The sequence below is a fragment of the Apium graveolens genome, chromosome 7 (genome assembly GCF_009905375.1).
Source record: "Apium graveolens cultivar Ventura chromosome 7, ASM990537v1, whole genome shotgun sequence".
Lineage (NCBI taxonomy): Eukaryota > Viridiplantae > Streptophyta > Magnoliopsida > Apiales > Apiaceae > Apium > Apium graveolens.
In genome coordinates this window covers 14,998,004-15,011,761 of record NC_133653.1, presented here as the reverse complement: position 1 = coordinate 15,011,761, position 13,758 = coordinate 14,998,004, and the positions used below count along the sequence as shown (strand labels likewise).

Genomic DNA, 13,758 nt, shown 5'->3' with positions numbered 1-13,758 from the left:
ACTTATAATGTTGTTTCGCAAACTTGGGATAAAATACACATCATTTAGGAGTTTCACTTCACCATTTTTGCACGCAAAAGACACTGTACCTCTTCCCTTTACGTTCACAGTGGAACCATCTCCAAACCTTACTAACCCGGTCACACTTTCGTCAAGATCTTTGAACTTTCCCTTTTGTCCTGTCATGTGGCTTGAAGCACCATTATCCAAATACCAAATCTGTGACTCCTTTCTGTCATCCTCAACCTTTAACTCAGGCAGCATTCTTTCTTCATTCAATAGTATAACCTCTACCTGATTTTCACTCTCCACAAATAGAAGTGCAGGCTCGTCCTCCTCCAGTTTTGAGAGGTTGACTTCCCTTGATGTGTCCCTCACATCTCTGCGTGGTTTCCGACACTCCGAAGCAAAGTGTCCATAGTTCTGGAAATTGTAACATCTTACCTTACTCTTATCTCGTCCCCCACGGTTGTCTCTTCCCCGGAACTCTGAGGTTCCTCGAGCTCCCTCTCTGCTCGTCTTCTTCAACCACTCCTCACGAGTTAGCAGCAACTGTGCGCTGCCTTCTTTCTTTCTCCACTCCTCCTCTGTTAACAGAAGTTGGCCTTGATTCACTTCAGACTGACCACGAAGTCTCTCCTCATGGGCTTTTAATGAACCCACGACTTCTTCTATGGACATTACCTCCAAATCTCCAAATTGCTCAATGGCAGAAGCAATCTGAAGGAATTTGGAAGGAACGGCCCTAAGTAGTTTCTTCACCACATATGCTTCTTCCATTTTCTCACCCAACGCTCTGATATTTGTCACTAACCCATTCAGCTTCATGTAGAAATCATCCAATAGATCTCCATCCCTCATCCTTAATGATTCAAATTCGCCTTTAAGAGTCTGCGCCCCTTGCTTTCTTGACCTTATCGGCTCCCAAACTCACCGTTTTAATGGCATCCCAGGCTTCTTTCGCTGTGCCTTTCTCTGCAATCGACAATAACAACTCCTCCGGTATTCCTTGATATATAACAGCTAAAGCCCGTTTATCCACCTTCTCTTCAATTGTGGTCTTTGGGTCCTTGGGGTCAATAGCTTCCCATACTCCGTGGGCTTGCATAAAGACTTTCATTTTTAGTGCCCACGCAGCATAATTTGTTTTTGTTAGCATAGGATAGCTTAGGCCAAAAGTGCTCTCTTTGGGTTTACTTGCATCTGTGTTTGATGAGGTTGACATGGCTAGGTTGGCTCTGATACCACGTGAAGGCTGTAGTTCTGTTTATGCAGCAAGATAATGGAGAAAACAAAAAGAAAACAACTACTTGATATACTCCAAAAAATGTGATAAATGTACAAAGGCTATTACAGAGACATATATAGAAAACATGCAAAACAGAATGCTAAAATCACGTACTAATGTGATCACCAGATCTCCTATCTCGACTCAGCCACCTCAGTTTTATTCAATCAATCCTAAAATCTCTCAACTGAAATATAGACTATGTCAACAGCCATATATATATATACGACCATTAATGTTTTATTATATTTAGATATGTTTGAATTAAATATCCAACACCACCCAAGTTTATTATGCCCGTAACATCAATAATCAAAGTTCTCAGTGGTACACATTGGTGACAACAAAACCCCTCCTCCTCTTGATGAAACTACATCATCTTCGGATGATGCTTTCCAGGAAGAGGTGTCAAATGCATCAACGTCCCAGGATGAACCAATAATTATTGACGATCCATCAAATTTTTTCATTGATTGCAGAAATTTTGGAAGTAATAATGAAAATTAGTCTCAAAATGAAGACGAAAATGCTACTGACAACCACAATGAAGAAGAAAATGCTGCTGACAATAGGAATGAAGAAGCAAATGTTGCTAACAGTGAGAATGCTGACTGAAGTACTGATGAGATTCATCATAATTTTACATTTGAACTTTTTACTTATTTGTAATTTTACTCAAATATTGGCCGGTATTAATTTTACTTTATTATGCATATAATCTACCAAACTATTATAATTAATAAAGAAATATAAGGTTACATTTTATAATTTTTATGATTTCACTCCTTTTCCTATGAGTTCAATAAAGATTTAGTTTTAATATATATGTGGCTTATATTTATGTGAGTTGATCTTATTATTAGGAAACTTACAACTGACTATAAATTGATACATCATTTGTGAAATGTTTTTGTAAAATTTTCGGAATACCTAGCATTTTCTTTACCACTACTTTTACGTTTCCCTGTTTTCCCAGATTGGAGGACAATAATTCTTCTTGTAAGCCTAGCATGGGGCCTAATCGGAAGATCAACAGACACAATGTCTCCATTTTCCAGGCCACGTAATGGGGTTTTTGCCTAAAAAATAAACAAGTTCACTAAACTAAATACTAAATTTGGAAACAAGTTTGCAGAAGCATCATTCAAGAAAATCAACCAGCACTCTATCCTGTGATCCAGGAACAGATCCCGGTCCGACTTGATCCCATCCCCTCTACATCAGAGAGTTAGTTGCATTTGGACGGGAAATAAGAAACGTACTTTTCCCTCAGTTCTTTGCCCCTATCCTCCATGACTCCATCCTACCAAACTTGCAATACTCACCTCTAATGCAAAAATATTTTATTGATTTATGTATATGTACTTGGGCAATATCTTTGTTTACTTGTTAATTGTATAAATTTTTTGGCATAAACACATATTTATAGCATTAAACATATGCACATCACATGTTTAGGATATTGCTTAGAGAAGCTGGATAAAGTTAACTTACACTTCATTAACTAATAAAAATACATTAACTAATAAAAATTATAGAGTTGGTCTTTTACTGGTGAATGAGGGATTAAAAGAGGTATTGCTTTTAGTTAGTTACTTCTTGGTAGCCACTTTTCTTTGTCAATGGATTTCATATTATGCAAAATCAAGAATGAGATCAAATTGAAAAGGTACTTTTAATTTATATTTAATAAAATTTAGATGTCACATTTTAAACCAAATTAACTCTATATTATTTATTCCACATGAGAATAAGATTGTGGACACTTTGAAAACAACACATTTGAGTGATCCTGAACTTTGTACCCATTTTTATGATGGAATACCGGAGTTGGTGGATGAAGACTTAGCTTTAAGAAGAATAGAAATGTTGACTTAGGTATGGAAAAGTAGCAGAGGCTAGCTTGTAGATTTTCTCATCCAGAAAAAATTTTATAACTTGGCGTGCGGGTAAAAAAGATCATTTGTTGAACTTATGTGAGGGCCATTGGCATCTTCAAGAAGATCTCACTAGGAACATCTACTAATTACGTCAAGTCCTTCTCTTTCCTTCTCTTGATCAGCTTCTATGCATCCGCGGATCCGAGCAACTCCGCGAAGGTGTCTTTGGGAACAAGTTTGCGTGGGGGGGGGGTAATACCAGTTACTCAACAGGGGCGTCAACTCATCATCTAATTCAACTAGCGTCTTTTAAATTTTTTCTTGCAATATTTTATGAAAAAAACTAAATCCCATGATTCTTCTTAACTGACTCTGTTATAAATAACACTTTGACTTTCAATAAATTTAAACGTGGGCATTAAAGAAAAACATAATACATACCTGCAGCTCTATCATAAGAGGTTCACTAGAGTCGTAAACATAATTCATAAATATCTCATCAGAAATAGGCATCTCGCTCTTTTCCCTTCTTTCTTCACAATTTTCTGTCAATGCAAAACAAATAATCAAATGTCATCTTCACATAAAACTAAGGCCAAAGAGCAGACTTATTAAACAATTTACAAGTTAGTTGTACCTCTCACCTCTTTTTATACGGTTTTGCCCTGGTGCGGGACGTAAACTCAACCTTTTTTCACGCATTCTGCCAAGCACTGGACATTGTCTTGAATTCTGGACTTCCTCAATGGTAACAGATCAAAGCACATACCCACGGGTAGAGGTAGTAAGGCCTGAATGTTTCTCCCTTAATGGCAAGCTCTAGTTCTACATATTCCCTTTCCAAGAAATGATGCAACTTCTCTGAAAGTCACTCCCTCTCACCACTACGACAGTACTTGAAGTTCCGAGAGAGATGCGCTCTCGGCACCAAGTCCACTTTTTTTAAGAACTCCCTCTGGATACACATAGTACTCCTGCCATAACAAATGCATAGTATTATAACAGGTAATTAAAAATATATCAGTCGGGGCGTGGCACTTGTATTTAAAGTTATTAAACTTTCCACCCATCCTATATCTTTAAAAATGTATTACAATTTACCTACAAGTATACTTACTCTAAAATTATTGATACACTTGGCGTAAAAGACTTCACGTTGTGCTCCCTTTGGCCACACCATGAGTTCATCCCATTTCATGCGAGCAACATATTCCAAAGTCTTCTTTTGTGTATTTTACTTAAAACTGCAAACAATAATAACATAATTAAAATCTGAGGACTAACTACTAATTTTAAAATACTTGTTGAAACAGAAAAATAAATGTCGGTTGAAATATAGTTAAAATATTGTTACAACTGTTCTTGGTTGTAACTTTGAGTTTTGTTATATAATATGACTCTATTTCATTAAAAATGATGAATGCATGTTTTTGTTAAAATTAATATGACCTTATTTTGTCGAAAATGAAGGGTAACCGATTTCTGTTTAATATAAAAATTATCAAATTTTGTTGGAAAGAAGTGCACCTATTTTTTGTGTAATCTAATTACGGCCAAATTTATTGTTATTTATGGTGCATAATAAATTCGACAGGCTTAGTTGATTGTTTTGAGCTTATTAATTTGACTCGATTATATTATTTTAATATAAGTCAAAATAAGAAAAAAATTGGTTGCTTCTTGCCATAAAAGTCTCCTTACATTACAACCAAAATATGCAAAAATAAATAAACTACATTGCATATTAAGTTAGGAAATACATACACCTGTCACGCAATCGTTATCCGAAGTCACAAAAATGGCAACCATGATACTAATAGTTGAAATAGTTAAACAGTACCAAAAGATTTGTAAACAGGCACAAGATTGCCCAAAGTTCACAAAATAGCATTTAAAATCTTCACAATACCAAAAGAAGTTCATAACCGACGAGGATTAAACAACGGGAAAATGGTCTGGACTAGGGTCGATGTCTCCACCTTATTTATCGTTGATCGTGTCGTCCATCATAATCACAGTCTGAGGGGGCCTCCTGCAGAATAATCAGGTAGAAGTCAGCTAGAAGAAAGTTCAACTCTCATAAAAGAAAGTTATGTAATCCTCACATTGATTTACATATAAAGAATATTCAAGAAAAATAATAAATAGACATAGTAGTACTTGCACTCTTGAAAGTACAAAAAACTAATTTGAAATTTTCTACCTGAAACTGAACTTTAGTTTGTTGATCTCAAAGCTCATAAAATCATGAATAATAAAACAGGTACTAAAAGCAAGTACATTGCAAAAATAAATCATGATGACACACACAAATGACACCCAACCTATATGTAAACTAATCTATCATTATAAACACATGAACATATTATAGTAGCCTTATCTCATCCATAGTCAATTGCACATTAAATTACCAAAGTCAACTAGGAGTGTATGACGTGAACACGTGTCTATCAAAACTTCTATTATTTGCACTCAACAATTTATCAAACTACATTTAAGTGTCCAAGTGTTCATGTTGAGTGTCTAAGTTTAAATTTATAGAGGCATTTAATGACCTTAAAATTTAAAAAGAAATACCTCTAGATAATCTTGTCATATTCTTTCTTGATAAGGCCAAGCGGAGTTACAGCAGTACGCAAATAAAGGCTATCCCTTGAATGCTGACTAAGTCTGCAAAAGTTGGAGAGGCTAGCTTGTTGATTCCTCATAAAGAAAAAACTTTATAACTTCGCGTGCGGGTTAAAAAGACCATATGCTGAATGTGTGTTTGTAGGTTTCAACCAGGATACGATCGAATAGTGGGTTGTTGGGCGCGGGTATGACACTATGTAAAGCAATTGGACGACCCGAGTTAATATCAATACCAACAATAATATTTAAATTAAAGATATGGGGTTGGAGGATTCGAACCCGATTCCCTCCCTAAATCGAGCTCTAATGCCATGTTAAGGTACGAGTCATCCTGAATCCTCAAGGTGTTGGGAATTGGGATTATGATGATCATGTCTCATATCTCAACGCCCCCTCACTCGAAAGCTCGTTTATTCGGGTTTGAAGAATGGATCACTAGATGTGTTTTCCTTTTTGGGCCTGCATGCGGTCAATTACTAGGTGGGGATCTTTCCTATTTATGGGCCCATCATAGTACACATTTTCAATTACGAGATGGGGATCTCGTCCCATTTATTTGGGCCCACCAAGGTACAATGTCAATATTTTTATAATTAATTAGAGTATTGAGGGTAGAATGGAGTTGAACCTGTGCCTCCTCATGGAGTTGAACGTGTTTGCTCCTGTGGCCATCCTGAGCTCTAATATCATGTTAAGTAACTAATTCTTCTAAGAACTGAAGATCGTAGAGGAAAGGCATGAACATGATCTTATACACTTTAAAACTCCTTAAAGGAATGATATTTTTCACTACTATTGACAATAACAGTTAAAACCAATACCAATATGAATATCAACAACAAATATTTAAATTAAATATATGGGGTGGTAGGACTCTAACCGGAGGCCCTCCCTAAACCGAGTTTTGATTACATGTTAAGTTACTTTCTCCTAAAATCTCCAGGTATTATAAACTGAGCTTATTAAGATCATCTCATATATAATATATTTGACTTAGTTTTAAATAATTAGTTTGCATAAAAAGAATCACACTTTATGTTACCAAAAGATTTATGTGTCATATGAAGGTACCATACATTATATATTACTAGTTTATAAACGTGCGAGATTTTTTTTCCTTTTAAATAAATATTTGCATAAACAGTTATTATAAGTAAAAAAATTTTATACTTTACATTATATAAAAAATCTAAGTTGAAGTATTTAGAGAAAAAAATGGAGCTCGAAGAAAAAAAATGAATTTATTGGGTTTCAAAAGTTATATAAATCAGTTTTTGACAATTTACTTACTCGCATAAGAGGGTGGCGAAATAACTTTTAATTTTTTGATGATTTAAAAACTATTATCAAATTTATATAATCCAAAAGTTACAGATAAAAGATGATTATCAATTATACTTTAAAATTTCTATTCAATTTATTATAACCATTTATTCTTTCTTTTGACTTCTGAAATATTTTACAATATCTACTAAGACTCAATTAGATTATTCGAAAATAAAATATACATGTGTATCATATTTAAAGTCTTTGAATTATTTGTTTATTGTAGGCCATAACAACTTTTAATAAATTTATCCCCTTGTACTAATTTTGAGCTAAATACAAATTTTAAATAAAATATGTTTTTTAATTAAATAGGTAAAGAAGAAGGATTCAAACTGAAGCCAAAAGAATAAAAATATAATCATTTATTAAATTTAGTTTGATTTTATTTTGTGTCTACCTTTATTTCTATAAATCAGATTTTGATAATTTTATAATTGGGTTATAACTTACAAAATAAACCGAGTTGTTGGGCCTAATTTGGATATTTTGGATATTTTGGGCCTACATTTTGGGCCAATAATTTCACTAATTTGGATGTTTTATGCCTATGTTTTTTTACCTTAAATTAACTTGCTTAATTTGCAAGGGCCCATTAAGAATGAAAGATCCACAATTCTCCAGAAAGTCTAATATTCACAATATATAACAGAACTCAGCTATATGGCCAGGTGAGCCTAAAAGTACAACTACACATATGTTTTTGCTTGATTCATAGAGGTCAGTTTTCTTCTAGCTTTTTCTCAATAAAATTACATGTTCCATCTTATATATGCATCAAGTACAATCCATTCCATTTTACTAATTTGATACATGAATCTAATTCAATTTAGATGAGGGATGCACACCGTGTTTGGAAACAATTGTTAGAGCAACATATATGGTAAGTAAGGTGGTTGCCATATATAAATGTGATACCTCAATGATCTTTCATTTTTTGTTTTTCATTCCCAATTATGTATCATAAAAATATTATAGATGTTTTAATGGCTAGTGTAGTTAATTTGATTAGATCTTTTGTAAGCAGTATTGCAATAATGATAAAGGTAGAACCGAGTTTGGTTCAACAAAATATTTGCACAACCATGCATATTTATTATTGTTTGTGAGGTAATCCAACCAATCAAATCTATTGTAAATTCTCGTTTTTTAATTGTTAGTTCATTATTTGTATTATTTATGTGGTAGTTAATTGAAAAGTGTACTAAAGTGTTACTTGTTTATTTTTATTTATAAGTTATTAATATTTTATTAGGATAATAGTAGAGGTACGAAAGTGAATCCAAATGATATATGTTATTTGTTAATAATAAACCCTTATTTACATTAACTCTACGCATAACAATATTTGAAGTATCATCACGTCAACAATGCCAAATACCATGTCATTTGTACCAAATTTTCTTATCTAATTTGGTATCCGTAGCAGTACTCATTTTTTTATTATAATCATATATGTTGCATTTAACTCCATTTTAAATAGTATAATGTTTCATATATTACTTTTTATTCAATAATTATAAATATATTTTATAGTAAAATCTTATATTTTTTTTAATTTATTAAGTTAGGAATACAAATATTTATAGTAGGAAGAAAAAAACCCAAAAGATTCTGACAATCTTGTATGCAGATAGTTGTGCTTACAGTTATACTATTAGAAATGGAACATGGCTTATGATTATTGTTATGGTGAACACTCTAATTTTTAAACATGGATGTACTAATATATAGAATATCATGAAGGTGAGCGTTCAATTCCTCTGAAACTTTGGTCTATGACTGTTGGATATGAAAAACTGGTATTATAAACTTCAACAAAGAGTACAGCTTAAATAAGGAAATGTAAAATAACTAAACTGCTAGTTGCTAGAAACTAGGCACCACGATATAACAGAATCCTAAACACATTCGACCACTAACTTATTATGGAAACTCATATAAACACTTTAGAAATAAGACCGAGTCATGCATACAAACATTGCAGACAATACTAAACCAACGTTATTATTTATGTTTGAGATTATACCCAACATTCTCCCCCTTAATCTCAAACTTACTTTGCTAGCTCTTTAACTCCCAACAAATTGCACATCTTTTCAAACTTGATAGTTGCCAATGCTTTAGTCAAACCATCTACACGCTGCTTATCCCCACTAATGTGCTTAACTATGATTTCCCCGCGCTCCACACATTCTCGGATGAAATGAAATCGAATATTAATGTGTTTGCTTCTTCCATGAAATACATGATTTTTAGCTAGATCAATTGCCGATTTATTATCAATGAACAATGTTATCGGACCAATGGGTTCTCCTGTGATTTTCCCATAACATTTCGCACCGAAATTCCTTGACAAGCGGCGGCTGTAGCAGCCATAAATTCAGCTTCACATGACGATAAAGCTACCACCCGTTGTTTCTGCGAAACCCATGAAATCAAGCTGTCATTTAAGTAGTAAACAAATCCACTAGTACTTCTTCTGTCATTGCTCATTCCTCCCAGGTCGTTGTCTGAGAAACCTGTGGCCACATTGTTTCCGCTGTTTCGAGCATAAATTAACCCATACTGCACTGTTCTTTTAACGTAACGCAAAATCCTTTTAACTGCATTCATGTGAAGAATCGTAGGACGTTCCATATACCGGCTTACTATCCCCACAGAGAAGCCTATATCTGGCCTTGTGTTTACCAAGTAATAAAGACCACCAACAATACTTCTATACTTCGTTGCATCTACTGTTCGCCCACTTTCATCTCTGGTAATCTCCTCCTTAGGGTCTATAGGGTATAACGTAGGATTGCATTCAATCATGCCTGACTTTTCTAGAAGTTTAGTTACATACCCAGATTGTTTTAGCTCTATATAGCTACCTTGTTGATTCACTTCAATCCACAGATAGTAGCTGAGTCTCCCAAGGTCTGTCATCTCAAATTTCTTCCCCATTTCTTGCTTGAACTCCTCTATCTTCTACATATTTTCTCCTGTGATTAGAGTATCGTCTACATACACGTCTACGATCAAACATTCACTTCCCTTTCCCCTGATGTAGACATAATTCTCATAAGGACATCGTTCAAATCCGAGCCTTCCAAGACTTTGATTAAGTTTAGCGTACCAGGCTCGAGAAGCTTGGCCCAACCCATATAAGGCTTTGAATAACTTGTAAACCAAATATTCTTTTCCCTTCTTTTCAATTCCCTTCGGTTGGACAACATAAACATCTTCTGTAATCTCTCCACTCAAGAAGGCTATCTTAACATCTAAATGATAAACTTGCCACGAATTCCTTGCTGCTAGAGCCAATAACATCCGTACTGTTTCCAGATGCGTAACTGGTGCAAAAGCTTCTTCGTAATCAATATCCTGCTCCTGAACATAGCCTTTCGTGACAAGGTGTGCCTTATGTTTAACTACATTCCCAGCTGCATCCTTCTTTATTTTGTAAATCCACTTGAGCCCAATTACTTTTTGATTTTCTGGTAATTCCGTGAGCTTCCAGGTGCCATTTCTCTCTATCGAATCAATTTCTGCCTCCATGGCCTTTTTGCAGTTTCTCTCTTTAGATGCTTCTCTGAAATTGCAGTTTCTTCATTTCCCATAAGATACACCTCTTCATCCATTACCACTTCGTGAGTATCATCGTAAATATCACTGACCAGACGGGTTTTCTTTGGCTCAGTGCTATCGTTGTAAGAATTCTGATTCAATCTTGACACTGGTGATTGAGACAATGGCGTACCAACATCATGCTTTTCCATGTTGTGTGCTATATTTTCTTCAACTGAATCTGGATTCAAACTTCACACTGGTATTTGAGACAATGGCGTACCAACATCATGCTCTTCCCTGTTATATGCTGTATTTTCTTCAACCTCTGCAACTGACTCTGGATTAAGTGGGAACACCACCTCTGTCATATCATTTATGCTTTTACTACGCCTTAGATTGGATTCCGCAACCCCAAGAAACCGTTACTAAAGGCCAAAAAAGCGTTGTTAAAGGCCAAAAAAAGGCTGTGGCGACTCTTTTCCGGGGTTACAATTTTAGGCATTGCCATAGAGTTTTTTGCAACCCCGGTGGACACCCTATTACAACCCTTATTTATCCGTTACAGGAACGTGCTACTGCAACACCAATGTGGTTCCAATAGGTCTTGAAAAGTGTTACAGTAGGGTTTGGGCTACCAGTACAATATTTGTGGGCCATATGTGGGGCCCTTTATCATCTATGGCAACACCTGAACTGTAAAAAATTGAAATATACTTTTCAAATACTTGATTTCCCATAAATTTAACAACATTCAAAACCAATTCAATTCATCCAACTAGTCTTAACTACACATCCAACCATTACATTCTGTCCAACCAGTAATTAAAATCCATCACACCAAAATATAACTTAAGAAATACAAGTACTCTTGCTAAGAACTAAACATGCAAGATAACGCAAAAGCATACAAGTCTTTGAAAATAATGTAGAAGAGAGATAACAAATGGTCCAAGTGCTACGACCACCGATAAGAGGAGTACCATCAGCTCCTCCTGTGTGACCTGAAATTGTCCCACAAATATGAGCAATGTCAATGTTTAACCCGTGGTTTGCTTCAAGTAATTTCTGCAGGACCAAGCTCAGGTTATCTTGAACCTTCATATGCAAGTGCCATCTACGGTCTTATAATCTGTTCCGCGAACCTGCATGGAGATGAATTCAATCAGTGCTAAAACAAAGATAATATAAGATTGATCCCACTCTTCCGGATGACTGGAAATACAACAAATACATTTTTTAAGATAAAAGATAAAATACTGTTGTAATTAAAGCTTATGACCTGTGTTGGATCAAGGAAACATCTTCTAAGATATAAAACGTGTAGGATCCAAATGTAAACCAGACACTTATATGTATAGATATATGTGAATGAAATTAGAGATCGTGCAGGCAAAAATAAACTCACTGTATTTGCAACTGAACTGATAGACTCAAAGTTACAGATGATAAAGAGAAAACTGATAAACTACCACTTCCTAATAATGCTCTACTACTCCAGATAAGAAAGGACTCTCCTACAAACTCTCCAACTAAACAGAGACTAGTTCAGCCCGCAACAAACATGTTAGCCAGCTATTTATTTTCCTAATAAACAAAAATACTAGCTTAGATTAAATATAGTTTCAACACTCCCCCGTAATCTAAGCTGGTTACTGCAGATCCTTCAGGCCAAGCAACGTTCGCATTCTTTCAAATTTAACCGTGGACATTGGCTTTGTAAGAATGTCTGCTCTTTGCTCCTCAGTCTTCACATGTTTAACCTCGATATCACCCCGTTCTACACACTCTCGAATGAAATGATAGCGTATGTCGATATGCTTGCTACGTCCATGAAATACCGGATTTCTTGCTAAATCAATAGCACTTCTGTTGTCCACATAAATTGTGACTACACCTAGTTTTAAGTCTGTAATTTTCCCAAGCAAGTTCCTCAACCAAACTGCCTGGCAAGCTGCAGCTGTTGCTGCCATAAACTCAGCTTCACACGATGACAAAGCCACACAACGCTGCTTTTGTGACACCCAAGTTATAAGGTTCTCATCAAGATAAAATGCCATGCCACTGGTACTCCTCCGGTCTTCTATATTCCCAGCTAAATCACTATCCGAGTATCCTGATAACAGGTTATTTCCAGCCCTCTTTGTGTATACCAGACCATACCCCACAGTGCCTTTAACATAACGTAATATCCGTTTAACAACATTATGATGTAGAGCAGTTGGACGCTCCATGTATCGACTCACAACCCCAACAGCATATGCTATGTCAGGGCGTGTGTGTACTAAATACCTTAAACCCCCGACTAAGCTCTTAAACTGTGTTGCATTCACTGGTTTCCCTTTGCTGTCCTTGTGCAACGTCAATTTTGTTTCCATCGGGTACCTGGCTGCATTACAATCAATCATACCTGCTCTCTCGAGTAGCGTCTTAGCGTAGGCAGATTGCCTAAGTTCAATGTACTCTCCATTTTGACTGACTTCAATGCCAAGATAGTGTGATAACAAAACCCAGATTGCTCATGTCAAATTCTTGACTCATTTGAACCTTGAATTTTTCTATAATTGTAGCGTTCATACCAGTGATTAACAAATCATCGACATAGACTCCAATCACCAAAGCTTCATCCCCTTCACGTTTAGTATAAACGGCATGCTCGTGTGGGCATTTTCAAAACCCAAACTCTCCAAATATTTATTCAGCCGTGCATACCAAGCGCGGGGCACCTGCTTGAGTCCATAAAGCGCCTTCCTTAGCTTGTACACCAAATGTTTCCCAGTTTCTTTTACAAACCCTTCTGGTTGCTCGACATAAACTGTTTCTTGCAATTCCCCATTGAGAAAAGGAGATTTCACATCTAGATGATGGACTTGCCACCCGTTTTTGGCTGCCAAAGCAAGTAATAACCTCACAGTTTCAAGTCGTGTCACCGGCGCAAATACCTCCTCATAATCAATTCCTTGTTTCTGCACGTACCCTTTCGCAACGAGCCTAGCTTTATGCTTAATGACATTCCCTTCTGTGTCCCTTTTCAACTTGAAAACCCATTTAAGTCCCACTGTCTTATGTCCTGTTGGCAATTCA

At 35.6% G+C, this 13,758-nt stretch overlaps 1 protein-coding gene across 1 annotated transcript; it reads right to left on the bottom strand.

Moving 5' to 3' along the window:
* Positions 1-9,420: 9,420 nt before the first annotated feature.
* Positions 9,421-10,071, bottom strand: LOC141673309 (secreted RxLR effector protein 161-like). Its single transcript, XM_074480045.1, has one exon. It carries the CDS (start codon positions 10,069-10,071, stop codon positions 9,421-9,423), a length of 651 nt encoding a protein of 216 aa, XP_074336146.1.
* Between the last annotated feature and the right edge of the window lie 3,687 nt (positions 10,072-13,758).

Coding starts and splice junctions, on each gene's coding strand:
- LOC141673309 (XM_074480045.1), bottom strand. CDS start 10,071: ATGGGGAAGAAATTTGAGATGACAGACCTTGGGAGACTCAGCTACTAT.